The sequence below is a fragment of the Ursus americanus genome, chromosome 32 (genome assembly GCF_024610735.1).
Source record: "Ursus americanus isolate L20-20 chromosome 32, mUrsAme1.1.p, whole genome shotgun sequence".
In the NCBI taxonomy this organism is placed as follows: Eukaryota; Metazoa; Chordata; class Mammalia; order Carnivora; family Ursidae; genus Ursus; species Ursus americanus.
Window position 1 is genome coordinate 30,591,697 of NC_142158.1, and position 13,784 is coordinate 30,605,480.

Genomic DNA, 13,784 nt, shown 5'->3' on the forward strand with positions numbered 1-13,784 from the left:
TGTTTAACATAATCATTATGTGTTAAAGCCATCGTATAGAAAAAGTTCCTGCAAATTCTATAAGACAAGCAACAGAAAAATAGAAACAGGCCGTTCACAGTCAAACAAATACAGATGGACGGAAAACAGAATGTTTTTCAGTCTACTCACCAATCAAAGACAAAATCTGCAAGATGAGATGTCATTTAACCCATCAGATTAGCAGAGGGAGCTGTTGTGGCCGTGGCCCTCCAGCCACCAAGGGTGGAAGGGCAGCTTGCTATGCACGGGAACACTTCTTCCATTCCTTTGACCCTGCAGTTCCCCTCCTAGGAATGTATCCCATGTAAACGCTCAGAGAGCACAGGGATTTCCACGCTTATTTACTGCAGCACTGCTCAGAGAAGCAAAAAACTGGCAAACGCCCATCTGTGGAATCGGTTATGTAAACTGTGGTAAAGCCACACTGTGGAATGCTGTGGAGTCATTAACAAGGATAGGGTAGATTTGAATCCACTGACAGGAAAAAGAGCTCCTGCCAAATGGGGGATCCCATTGCTTAAAAATCTTGAAGTATCATGGAAGGCATTAGAAGAGTGTACACGCAGAGCACTGCGCCATTAACTCAGAGGAGCAGGATCGTGGCGGGGAGGACGCATCATCTGGTGGTGCACGCCATTGTGTTTATTCTCAGGCCTGTGGTACTCTCATTGTTTAAGAAGCAAACACATCGCTTTTCTTTGAAAAGGTAAAGTAATTTTGTTTCCCCAAAAAGGCCAGCAGGTGAGGGGCCCTGGCGACAGAGCCTCATCCTGTGTTGGGAATCACACAAACCAGGGCAAGAATCTCAAGTCGGTAACTATCAGCTATGGCTTTCGTTGGTGCCTTCCCTTCTCCAGTCTCAGTCTCTGCGTTTAAAGTCTGCCCACCTCAAGGGCTGGCCGGGTGACGTTCTCTACCCTGCCCCGTGAGTCTAGGACTTTGGCCTCTGGAGTCCCCTCAGGAGTTCAGGAGGATGGGGCACAGCCTCGAGCCTTGAACCAGCAGGAAGATCCCACAGTTCGCTTCCCTTCTGACCCCTCAGAGGTTCTGCATCTTTGTACCGAGCTCAACTCCTGACAGAGGCAGGCAGGACAGGCCCCACCAGTAGCATTCAGCAATGAGGAAACTCACATTGCCAAGGTCGCCCAGCTGGGTAGGGGTGGGGGCGGCTGTCCCCTCCTGCTTCAGGGGTGGGCATCCCATCCACACCCTGGGAAGAGGTCAGGGGTCTTAGTGCAGGGCTGCGGCTGAGGAAGATCGAGTGTCCTTCCTCCTGGCCTTGGCACCTCCTCTCTCAGCAACCCTCGGTGGGTGTCCAGGCAGGGGCTGGCCATTCCGTTGAGGACAAGGCTGCACACCAGCCCTGAGAAGCCCACAGTGCAAGAGAACAGGACGACGGAAGTAAGGAGGCTGCTTAGTAACCGGGCTCCAGAGTCCCACAGAATGGGCCCTGACTTCAGAAGCTATTTGCCTGTGGGACTCTGCCAGCCAAGTAAATAGTGTTGACCCTCCTGGCCACTCTGACAGCTATGACAACAGCATACCTCCAGCCGTGGAGACTAGATATGCAAGAGAACTGTCATCCATACATAAATGATGTGAATAAGGTCAATAGTGTCTATTTGCTGACCTTGTCATCCAAGATGGTGCAACTGATAGTTCACTCTCCGGGCGCTGGGGTTAGTGTTTACGCTGAGTCTGAACATTTGAATAATGGCATGGTGTCATCCTCGGCAGTGACATGTCTCATCAGTTATCATGATCATGAATTATTGATTAGCAGTAATGACTAGTAAGAGCTCAGCCCCAGGGTTTGGGTGGTTCTAGGTTATAATTCTTAACTCTGTTACTGTATTAGTCAGGGTTCTCTAGAGAAACAGAACCAATAGGATGTGTGTGTGTGTGTACTCGTGTAAGGAATCGGCTCACACAACTGTGAGGGCTGGCAGGTTGAATTCTGCAGGACAGGCCCCAGCAGACTGGAGGCCCAAGGCAGTTAATGCTGCAGCTCGAGTTTGAAGACCATCTGGAGGCAGAATTCCTTCTTCCTCAGGGAGGCCTCAGTCTTTTTTCACAAGGCCTTCAACTGATTGGCTGAGGCCTCCTCACATGATGGAGAGTAATGATTTTAATGTTAATCACATCTAAAAAATATCTTCACGGCAACATCTAGACTGGTGTTTGACCAAAAACTGGTCACCATGGGTACCATGGCCGGGCCAAGGTGACGCATAAAATTAACGATCTGGCTAATGCCACTGTCAGCATGTTAGTCAACCTCACCTATAAAAGGGTCCGAAGACCTGCTTGAAGGGTTATTTTAAGGTTCACATGGGATTAATGGTATAAAGTATCCAGCAGAGCGCCTGGTGCACAGTAGGCATACACAAAAAAGAGACTATTAGTATAGACATGCAGTCTTTACCGGGAAGTCAGGTTTAGGTTCAAGTTCCAGTCCCACCAGGTATTAGACAGGTGACCTTGGACAGGTCCCTTAACCTCACCCAGCTTCAGTTTCCTCATCTTTAAATGGTGTCAGTTACTATCTTCCAAGGTGATACAGAATAATACTAACGAGTTCTTGGTCGGGGCCTGAAAATGTTGGTTCTTTCCCCCCTCCCTTCCTGGGATAGAGGTAGAGGTGGGCCCTTCGGAGATGCTTGGGAGGGTCAGGCAGGGTGTGGCTGGAGTGGAAGATGAGAGGCAGGGCTCAGGGCCCAGATGATGGCCATCAGGTGAGCAAGGACATTTCCTGAGAACTGAGGAGGAACCGGGGAAAGATGGTGCTGGGCTGGCTGGGGAGAGCCACTGTGCAGGCAGACGGCCCTCAGACTGGCATGACCCGTGTCCCCACCCAGCATACCTGAGGGGCACCAAGGCACGGACTCCTGGTAAGGGGGACAGCCTCTCAGACCCCCAGTCTCCCACCAGGAGGTCATGGGCGAGGCGGTGGGGCCTTCAGAACCTGGTTCCTAGAATGGGCAGCATTCTGCCATCATCACTTTTGGGTAAGATACAAGGATAAATCCTTAAGCCAGGTGGTCAGCCAGGAAGAAACAGAACCTTTATCTTTAGAACACCCACTTCCTAAGGATGTACTGTATGGTGACTAACATAACATACTAAAAAATTATTATTTAAAAAAAAATAAAAATAAATAAAAAGAACACCCACTTCCAGGGCACCTGGGTGTCTCAGTCGGTTAAGCATCTGCCTTCGGCTTCGGTCAGGATCCCAGGGTCCTGAGATCAAGTCCCAAGTCAGGCTCCCTGCTCAGCGGAGAGCCTGCTTCTCCCTCTCCCTCTGCTGCGCACATGCTCTCTCTCTCTGTTAAATAGGTAAAATCTTAAAAAGAAAAAGAAAACCCACTCCCAAGCCCCCACCACTTCAGTACCCCCACTGCCCGTGCACTCCAGCGCAAAACCTACCCCGGGAGGACACATACACTTCTGCCCACCCTAGCGCCTCGTCTCCCCTGCCCCTCTCCGCCTTGCATGGCAGGTATCTTGTTCTCTTATTCCAGGCGGGTAGGGGGTGCCCTTGTCCCACTAGCCGGCCACCACCAAGCGTCGCCGCCTGCTTGCGGGTTCTGCAGCCTGTATCTGCTCGTGACCGAGGGGCAGGACAGCCATGGTCCAGCGTCCTGACACCGCCCTGGGCCTGTTTCTCCACAGTCCCATTTGCAGCACTTCCGTCTAAGACACTCGCCCGGGTGTCTCCTCAGGATCCTGAGCTCAGGCTGCCTCGGGGGCCGGTGGGGCTCGAGCATCGCGGCTTCTCCCAGGGTTCCCAGGGATCCTAACGCTCCTGAGCCACGGGCCAGCGGCAGGCCAGGGAGAGTGAAAGGAGGCTTGGTCTGGTTCTGGGGGCTCTCCGGACCTCATAAGCAGAGACACCCCCCCCTTGGATTTCCGTGAAGCTGCGGGGGAGGAGGTACAACCAGCCAGAGGAGGACAGGTCACGGTCCCTGGCTGTGTGGGGTACAGAGCTTGGGGAGTGCAGAATTGCAGCTTTCTGAGAAGCACCACCCTGACTCACGCTGACGTTCACGGGCACTTCCAGGTTCGAGGGCTCTTCTCCGTAGTAACTCTGTTACTTTTCACCGTGACTCTCAGGTAGATACTCCTGTCATCTCCTGTTTACGGAAGAGGAGACTGAGGCCCAGAGAGCAGAGCTGGGTGTGGAGCCCAAGACACCAGTTTGAACTCAGTCACCTTCTTAACCCTCATGCCTGCTCTTCCCGAGCATCTGGAAGCGGACTAGGAAGTCTCCCAAAGATCTCATCTTTGAGCCCAGAGAGGGGAGCAGTCACCTTCCCCGACAGCCTCGTGCTTGAGTGGTGGCTCCTTCCAAGTCCTGCACCATCTGCCTGCCCCTCGGCCGGTGTTGCCACTCGCCGGGTCGTGTTCCAGCTTTCTTACCTTATTCTTACCTCAGCTAGTCGAGGGCAGGGTCTGGATCTGCCGTGCATGCAGCAGGGGCTCATCAAATGTCCGCTGAATGGAAAGAGAGGGTGGCATTGCCACGCGCAGTGCCAATGCCCAGCGCCTGCCCAGCCTCCAGGGCCAGGAGGGGGGACAGGGAGGGCACCACCAACAGGCCGGTGGCTGCGGACAGGACTCGGTGGTGGAGGTGAGCGTTGAGATCCAAAGGCAGCGTGAGTAGAGACATCCCACGTCTAGCAGAGGAGGCAGACGTGTAAGCCACAAACACACAACGGCTTACAAGAAGTGACACAAAGCAAACATGCACACAGACCACACAGATCAGAGAGGAAGTGTTGGAAACCTCCACGCAGGTCTCTACAAAGGGTTTTCACACGTGATCTCGTTTTCTCCCGATAACCCGTAACGTAAGGTCTCCTGCCCCTATTCTGTTGCCTCCAGGAGTGGCGGATACTGCCCGGCCCCTGCGGCCAGGGGCGCTGAGTGCAGGACCAGCCCAGGGAGCTTGAGGTCCACTCACTCCACAGTCACTGCTCCGCACCTGCTCCCCGTCCAGCAGCAGCACCCTGGGGGCAGAGTTCCTGCCCCGTGGCCCTTCCGTTCAGATAGAGGGCACCCAATACGGAGTGGACCCACGCGGACTATTGTGTGGTGGCCGAGGCCACGGAGAAAGCCAGATGGCTCTGCCCTCCTAGGCTGCAGGCTCCCCTGCAGCACTGGGCCCAGGAGACGGAGGGAGCTCACTCTCCCCCATCTGTGGGCTGAGGTGGGCGGTACAGCCCTGGGATGGGACAGGTCATTTTACTTCATACCCCTGCTGTCCAGTCCTCTCTGCTGCGGGCCGGCCTGGTGCTTGTGCTTCTCTCCCTGTGGCCCAGAGAGGGTCTGGCTGAAGGCTTTGCTGCTGTCACTCCTAGGGTCCAAGGGGGAGCTGAGGAAGGTGTGAGAAGAGTGGAGTACACTGTGGTCTGGGGAGCGTGGGTTACTCCATGGGAGGGAAATCGAGATATTTTGTGGAGTGACCTATATCTGGATGACAGACAGGGAGCAACACCAGCCTGGGAGATGTTAAGTCTGGGCTCAGCTCCACGGCTCGGGCCTCCCTAAGGTGCCGTCCGCTCTGAGCCACTGAGTCTCTGGTCTGGGGATTTGGCCCCTGCCCCTGAGGAGGTTGCTCGGTCGTCAGGAGATAGAGCAGCGGACAGCAGATCCTGGCCAGCGTGGCAGAGGCAGGACAGGCAGCCTGTGGGGTCATGCAGCCGGCCCTGGGCCGGGAGACGGGCTCAGGGAAGGGCTCACTTCTGAATGTCCAAGGGAGAGATTCCAGAGAGACTCCCAGAAAATCTTACTGAGTCATGTGACAGCACATGCACCCCAAAGTCATTGCCATGGTCTGGTGCTTTCCTTGCTTACACTCACAACACCTGGTTCAAACATCTTGTACACTTAATAGAAAAAAACCTGGGGAAGTTCAGTTTGCTGCCCAGTCGACATGACTGCTACCTGCCTTCTTGCTACTTGAGCAAGAAGTTTCGTAAGAATGGCTTTGAGCCTCTTGAGAGACCCTGTATGGCATCTCTGGAGTCCACACAAGAACGAATTTCACAGGAGAGGTGGGGGGAGGACAGCTCTCAGAGTCTGCAGTCGTGCAGCCTCCCTGACACACATCTCCTACGACCCCACGTGGGCCCACACAGTGGAGCCCCTAAACTAGGAGAGCTACTGCCCACGTTCAGTCTGAAGAGATTCTGTCTGCTTCCTCTTGCTCCCTTCCTCCCAAGACACAGTCATCCCCTGCCCACACACACACCCCGCTCTCCTCCCCAGTGGTGAGTACAGCCCAGGAAGGCTCTGACTTCCCCAGACAGTGATAGCTGCCATTTCCCAAACACCAGGTATGTCAGGTCTGGGGAAAAGGCCCATGTTCTAGATGAAGAAAGGTTGACTCCTTGAGGCACGTAGCTCTTAAGTGTCTGAGCTGAGTGAGGGCTGATTGAGAAACATGGGCTCTTCCCACCACCTGCTCTGCCCCTGTGGGCTCTGGTCGCCTCCCCTGGCCCCCATCCTGGCCGAATATGAAGCCACCCCTATGTCATGTGTCTGCAGACCTCTCCCGGAGCTCCTCGCCACCCTCACTGCTGGACCAGTTGCAGATGGGCTGTGACGGGGCCTCGTGTGGCAGCCTCAACATGGAGTGCCGTGTCTGCGGGGACAAGGCATCGGGCTTCCACTATGGTGTTCATGCGTGTGAGGGGTGCAAGGTAGGGCCCGCGGTGAGTGGTGGCTGGCAGTCGGGGCTGTGTTTACGTGGAGAGCTGACCCACCAGAGAGGCCGGGTCCTCACAGTACCTACTGCGGAATCCCCACCTGGGAGGCAGCCAGGCCCTTGGGCCTGTTCCAGGCCTCCTCCCGGGCCCTGCTGGTCCCCGGGGAGGCCTGCCCTGTTGGGTGGCGCCCCCTGGGGACGTAGCTCTAGAACACCGGCCGACAGAATGAGGGTCTGGGGCTCAGCCATCACCCTGATGGCAGTGTTTCCTGCGCCTCAAGGCCCGAATGGGCCTCTTTGAGGGGAAAAAAGGAAACTTTACATTTTTTTTCTCCAAGAGTGCTTTTGGGTTCATCCTCTTAACTGGACACGCACCAAATTGTACATATTATTTTCCTACACCAGTGCCTAGAAAATGCTCAGAACCAGATACGTTCATGAATACACCGGCTTAGCCATGATACGGTATTATGTTACCGAACTCACAAAGCAGCATATAAGAGAGAGAATTAAAAAATATAGAGATAGGGATAGACGGATCTCAAAGGCTTTGGAGTTGTTGACTAGCCTCCCCCTGCTCCCCTCCAAGGGAAATTTCCACCCATTACTTCCAAATTTGGGGAATTTTTACATTGACGCACAGAACTGGGGCCCCTGACGTCGCAGACCCCGCCAGGCAGAGCGGACCGTCCGCTATTTGTGGCTCTGCCTCCCGTCTCCCCTGCCCCTCAGGGCTTCTTCCGTCGGACGATCCGCATGAAGCTGGAGTACGAGAAGTGCGAGCGGACCTGCAAGATCCAGAAGAAGAACCGCAACAAGTGCCAGTACTGCCGCTTCCAGAAATGCGTGGCGCTGGGCATGTCGCACAACGGTGAGCGCGGCGACCCGTGCCCTCAGACCTCAGGGCGGTGGCCGGCGTGCAGCCTCCTTGTCCGTCCGCTCTTGAGCCTTGGAGCCTCCCCGGCCGGCCCCGTGCCCGCTGTGAGTCCCCGGCCTGGGCCGGCCACCAGCTCTCGGTGCCCCAGGCTCACCCTCACTGGCCCGGATGGGAACTGGGAATTGACCCCAGCTCCAGTAGCATTGGAAACACCCCTCCCAGAACCTCAGGCCTGTCTCAGGTGGCCTGACACAGCGTAGAAAGCCACTGCCAGAGCCTGGGATCGCCTCAGCCCTGCTCGCTTAGTGAAGGTAGGCAGGGGGCAGTGCGTGACCACACGTGTCCGCTGCCGGGAGCCAGAGCCTGCCCTGCGCTCAGGCCTCCTACAGAGTCTTGTCCTCAGACCATACAGGAGGATTTTGCAGAGCCCACCTATGCCCTTTACGTCTCTGGGTCAGATGCTTCCCCGCCCCCAGAGGACTGGGGAGAGCCTCTTGTTTAAATGTCCCCACCCACAGCTACCTGTCTTGCATTTGAGATGGTGGCAGGACCTGAGTCCTCCATCTGAAGCTTTTTCTAGGTGGTGGGGCCTGGCAGGTCTGGGCGTTGGTCCCTCCCTTCAGTCTGTATCTGCCGGGGCTCCGTTCCTTGGGTGGGCTGAGTGGGTTTCCTAGGAGATCTCAGGGCCAACTCAGTTCTTCTCACTTTTTCTCTTAGAGAAGCCAGATTTGCATCCTGATCCATGACTAATGACTAATTTTTTAGTGCTTACTGTGTGAATATTCTTATTTAATTGTTTTGACAGTCCCGTGAGATTTCAGTATTAGCCCATCTTTCTTATGAATAAAGGTGAAGCAGCCTGCCTATTCCTGCCAAGCTGGAACTGAGGGCCGGGCCTTTGACACCAGAGACTGTCTTTCTGCCTGTCATACTGTACTGCCTTCCAGCCACAATGGCTCAGTCAGCTCCCTGAGTTAGGGCCCTCATGTGTGTGCCAAGCACTGTGAACAAGATAGAATCCCTGTCCCCCTGGAGCTTACATTCTGGAGGGGTTCCCCAACATTCCAATGTGCTGGCTATAGAGCTTCTGAGGGTCCTGGGCTCAAAAGATGTGTCTCCATTTCTGGCCCATGTACCTGTTGTGAGACAAGGAGGTTAGAGGTGCTAGCTCCTGCCTGGGCTCCTCGATGACTTGCCCTTCACCCCCACCCCACAATACAGCCATCCGTTTTGGCCGGATGCCAGAGGCCGAGAAGAGGAAGCTGGTGGCAGGGCTGACAGCAAGCGAGGGGAATCAGCACAACCCCCAGGTGGCGGACCTGAAGGCCTTCTCCAAGCACATCTACAACGCCTACCTGAAAAACTTCAACATGACCAAAAAGAAGGCTCGGGGCATCCTCACCGGCAAGGCCAGCCACACGGCGGTGAGTGTCACTGCTCGGCCTGGTGGCGCTGAGCTCTGGCCGCCTGCCTGACTTCTGGGAGTACCGGGCCTCCTCCCTCCCCTCACTTAGTACAGGACGGGGGTATGGGGAGCACATGGGCGGGGGTGCCCCAGAGGCCTGGCCTCTAACGGGGCCTGGTTTTCAGCCCTTTGTGATCCACGACATCGAGACACTTTGGCAAGCAGAGAAGGGCCTGGTGTGGAAGCAGCTGGTGAACGGACTGCCCCCCTACAAGGAGATCAGCGTGCACGTCTTCTACCGCTGCCAGTGCACCACGGTCGAGACCGTGCGGGAGCTCACCGAGTTCGCCAAGAGCATCCCCAGCTTCAGCAACCTCTTCCTCAACGACCAGGTGACCCTTCTCAAGTACGGTGTGCACGAGGCCATCTTCGCCATGCTGGCCTCCATCGTCAACAAGGACGGCTTACTGGTGGCCAACGGTACTGGTTTCGTCACCCGGGAGTTCCTGCGGAGCCTCCGGAAGCCCTTCAGTGACATCATCGAGCCCAAGTTTGAGTTTGCGGTCAAGTTCAATGCCCTGGAACTTGATGACAGTGACTTGGCTCTCTTCATTGCGGCCATCATTCTCTGTGGAGGTAAGGGAAGGCGGGGCCTCACCGAGGGCACCAGGCCCGAGCCCGAACAGCGTGGGGAGGTGCCCATGTGATGATGGCAGTGTGACGTGCGAGGCACTGACTACGTGGAGGACTGGCTCCCTCTTCTAGATGGAGAGGAGACAGAAAAAAGACTGCAAAGCAATATGCCAACATGTTAATAGGGATGATCTCTTTCTTTTTTTTTTTTTTTTTAAGATTTTATTTATTTATTCGACAGAGACAGAGACAGCAGCGAGAGAGGGAACACAAGCAGGGGGAGTGGGAGAGGAAGAAGCAGGCTCATAGCGGAGGAGCCTGATGTGGGGCTCGATCCCAGAACGCCGGGATCACACCCTGAGCCGAAGGCAGATGCTTAACGACTGCGCCACCCAGGCGCCAATAGGGATGATTTCTGACGAGGGAGAAATTCTCCATTTTTGCCTGCATTCTTCAGAGCCCGTGCAATAAACAGAACAATAATGATGCTCACAGGGCCTTAGTGCTTGCTTTGTGCCAGGCACTGTTCTGGTGTCTTTTCCTAGATCATAACTCATTTGAGCCTCAGGGCAACCTGTGCAGAAGGTACTTCTGTCACCCCGTCTTACAGATGACGAAACTGAAGTCAGAGAGGCTGCCGAGTGGCCCGCCCACAGCCTCCTCGCTAGTCTGCGGTAGGGACAGGAGTTGAATCCAGGCAGTGAGTGTCTTCACCATGAGGTCACACTGCCTTTTTCGGAAGAAAAAAACACGAAAGCGAAGGAGATGGGCCAGGACCTGGGGTGAAGGGACTAGAGTAGCCAGTGGAGCAGTCGCTGACAGGACAGGGCTTGGGTCTGTCACAGCAGCAGGTCTGCGGTCCCCGGGGCCGAGTCACCCACCCGGGGTAGAGGTAGGGGAGCTCCTCTGCCCCTGAGACCCCCATGCCTGCCTGCTCCCTCCCACGCCTCTGCCCTGTGTCCCCACAGACCGGCCAGGCCTCATAAACGTGCCCCAGGTGGAGGCCATCCAGGACACCATCCTGCGCGCCCTCGAGTTCCACCTGCAGGCCAACCACCCGTACGCCCAGTACCTCTTCCCCAAGCTGCTGCAGAAGATGGCCGACCTGCGGCAGCTGGTCACGGAGCACGCGCAGATGATGCAGCGCATCAAGAAGACCGAGACGGAGACCTCGCTGCACCCCCTGCTCCAGGAGATCTACAAGGACATGTACTGAGGGGGGCGACGCGGCCTCCGGGCCGGCGGACCGAGCTGGGACAGATGCCACCCCCGGGACTTTCCCGGAGAGCAGCCCCGGGGCGGTGGAATCACACTCCTGCGCTCAGACACACGGCCTCCTGCTCCCTGCGCTCCCTCCCGCCCCCTCTTCCTCTGCCTCTTCCTCAGATCCTCTCTCCTCTGATTTCTTCGCGCGCTCTCGCCCGGTCTCTGTAGGTTTCCCTCTTCCTTCCTCCCTCGCCTTCCCTTTCTCTCTCCCCCCATCCCCGTGTCTGTCCCCCTTTCTCTTTCCGTGAGACAGTTTGTGTTACTTCACCAGCAGCATGGAACAGGTCCTCTGCTTTCGTCCGCCCTGTCCCCTGTCCCCCAGCAGCAGGGGCGAATGGGCCTGCGCTCTGCACCAACAGTCACCTGCAAGGGTAGGCGCCTCACTTCTCCTGTCTTCACAGCAAAGGACTTGGGCCAGCCAAAGAAACACTAAGCTCTCTGGGCCCGGCTTCCTGGGGAAGCCACGCAGGGCCAGGGCTGACTGCAGCAATGGCCCCCATGTCACCGGGGCCCTGCCCTGAGGGCCAGGGTGCCTCCCCTAGACTGTCACCACCCTCCCCTACCCAGCCAACCCCTCTCCAGCAGCACGCACCAGCCCCACTGATGCCAACGCCCTCTCTTCTTTTCACCAGTCTTCCAGGCCAGTGTCATTGATGGTCCCCTGCGCTGGCCGCCAGGGGACACCCCCAGCCTAGAAGGAGGTGGGTTTCTTTCCAGGTGGGGGCCCCCACTGAAGAGGAGCAAGCCTCAAGGGAGGCGGAGGTGGGCAGAAAAGGCAGCAAGCAGTGTACTTAATTCTGAGCCCAGGCCTTGCGGTCATCGATAGCCCCTCTCCCACCACTCCTCAGCAGCCACCAACCACGACTCCTGTTTCTCAGGAGTTCCTGGCCTCGGCCTCAACCAGGAGCCCAGATGAAGCTTACCCACCCCCCCACCCCACCCCCTCAACACTCCAGCACACACAAGCACTGAATCACTTTACTTGGTTCCACACCCCTCACCCTCCCTCCCCCGAGGCAGATGGCCGGGCAGAGCTGCGCCCTCGTTCCCAGACCCCTTGCTGGGCAGGGGTGCCCTGCTGAACCAGCCCAGCCCCTGTTCATGGGGGAGGTGCCAGGGATAAACTGATCCCGCTCAGTTCGACATCCATTTGTCCCAACAGCTCTGCTGCACTCCCCTTCCCCTGTATTCAGCCCAGCCAGTCACCGGGAACTCCCCCTACACAGCCTCTGGTGACCGAGGACCTTGCTAGGCCCAGTCCTGCTCCCCTGGCCCTTGCGTCTACTCTTCGCCTCCTCCCAGGTGAAGTACTCGGCTCAGAGGAGGGACTGAAGCCCGGCATGGATGCTGTGTCTGAGCAGAAAGTCAGAGAGCCCGCCCAGCCTGCTTCTCCGGGAAGGAAACTGGCCTGGAAGGGTGAGAGACTGGTGAGGCTCTCTGAGAAAGGTTGGGGAGACCTGAGGTTGGAGTCCTGTCCTTCTGTCCCTGCCTTCCATGCCCAGGATCATTCTCTACTGACAAGATTCTTCCCTGTCCTACCCCCACCCTCAGCTGACCAAGGATTGGGGTTGGGGTGCTCCCTTTGAGCCAGCGCTGTGAAGGGAGAGATGCTGTGCCTGACCCCACACCCCCCCGCACCCCCACCCAGGCCTGGTGCTGAGGATACAGCTCTTCTCAGTGTCTGAACACAATCTCCAAAATTGAAATGTATATTTTTGCTAGGAGCCCCAGCTTCCTGTGTTTTTAATATAAATAGTGTACACAGACTGACAGAACTTTAAATAAATGGGAATTAAATATTTAAGAGTTGATGCAAGCTGACTGTTTTTTACAGGTTTTGGGGGGCGGGGGGCTGATCGGACTCCTCCCCCTCCTCCCTATCCAGTGCGCGAAGGGGGAAACTGGGCTGGGTAAAGGAGACTTTGGGGTGCAGGCCAGGAGAGCTGATCCATCTTTCCATATCACCTGCTTAGCTCACCACTCGTCAGTCAGCAAGGGCGGAGGACTGAGGTCCCCGCCCGGCGCGGAGCCTCTGGGGGACGAGGGGGAGAATGAACGGCCCTTGGTGCCATGGTACCAACCCAGTCGGCGTGAGGAGGGCTTGGGAGGGTCTCCGAAGGGCCCTGCAGGAGGCACCACCCCCACAAGAGACCAGGGCTTTCCTCAGTTGGCACCCCAGTTTTCTCCTTTACCCCCCCAGGGTGCCACCTTCTCGGAGGCTCCGGGACAGCCCGGCACTTAGCAGCCGGTGGGCTCGACTGCAGTGAGATAAGTTCAGGGTAGACTTCAGTGCTTGTCGAGCCAGGAAAACAGACACCCCAAAACATTTCAAAATGGGGAATTTAGGAAATTGTGACCAACTAGTGAAAGGAGTGACAGATCAAAAGGGGGGAAATCGAGGCCGTCCATGAGTAATGGGGCAGACACTGTCAGCCCAGGGCTGCGTGGGAAATGGGATCCCCTGGTGGCCAGCATCGCTAGAATCCCCACGGACGCTGCAGGAACCAGGAGCCCAAAGCCGCGCCAAGGTGACTGCAGAATCAGAGTGCACGCACACGACACTGAGGGCTGCCGGGGTGCCGGCGGTCACCGCTGCTGCTCTGCCCCCGGGGACCTCATCCCCTGAGGAGGAAGTCTGGAGCTCCAACCCAGCCGCTCCTGCCAGAAGCGCCATCGGAGTCCGGGCTGGAGAGGCAGTTTCTCCTTTCCTCTGTCTTCCAGTCTGCTACCTGGACCTTCCATTGAAAAAACCACCTTAAGGGAGCCTGGGAAATGTAGTGTGCAGACTTCCAGCCCCCACGGAACAGAGGAGCACGAGGAGGAGTGGGCGCCAGAGCCGGCGGTTAACTAGCACAAGTACGAACACCGGCT

General features: G+C 56.6%; 1 protein-coding gene across 2 annotated transcripts in view; it reads left to right on the forward strand.

The window, feature by feature from the left end:
- The window catches only part of PPARD (peroxisome proliferator activated receptor delta), an 82,100-nt gene extending 69,383 nt beyond the window's left edge, over positions 1-12,717 (forward strand). For both annotated transcript variants that reach the window (XM_045772006.2, XM_087858161.1), the window contains 5 exons: positions 6,573-6,727; positions 7,465-7,603; positions 8,831-9,033; positions 9,200-9,650; positions 10,616-12,717. In XM_045772006.2, coding sequence (XP_045627962.1) covers positions 6,573-6,727; positions 7,465-7,603; positions 8,831-9,033; positions 9,200-9,650; positions 10,616-10,863 — 1,196 coding nt within the window. In that variant the 3' untranslated portion in view covers positions 10,864-12,717. The remainder of the gene's footprint in view (positions 1-6,572; positions 6,728-7,464; positions 7,604-8,830; positions 9,034-9,199; positions 9,651-10,615) is intronic.
- Positions 12,718-13,784: the final 1,067 nt, after the last annotated feature.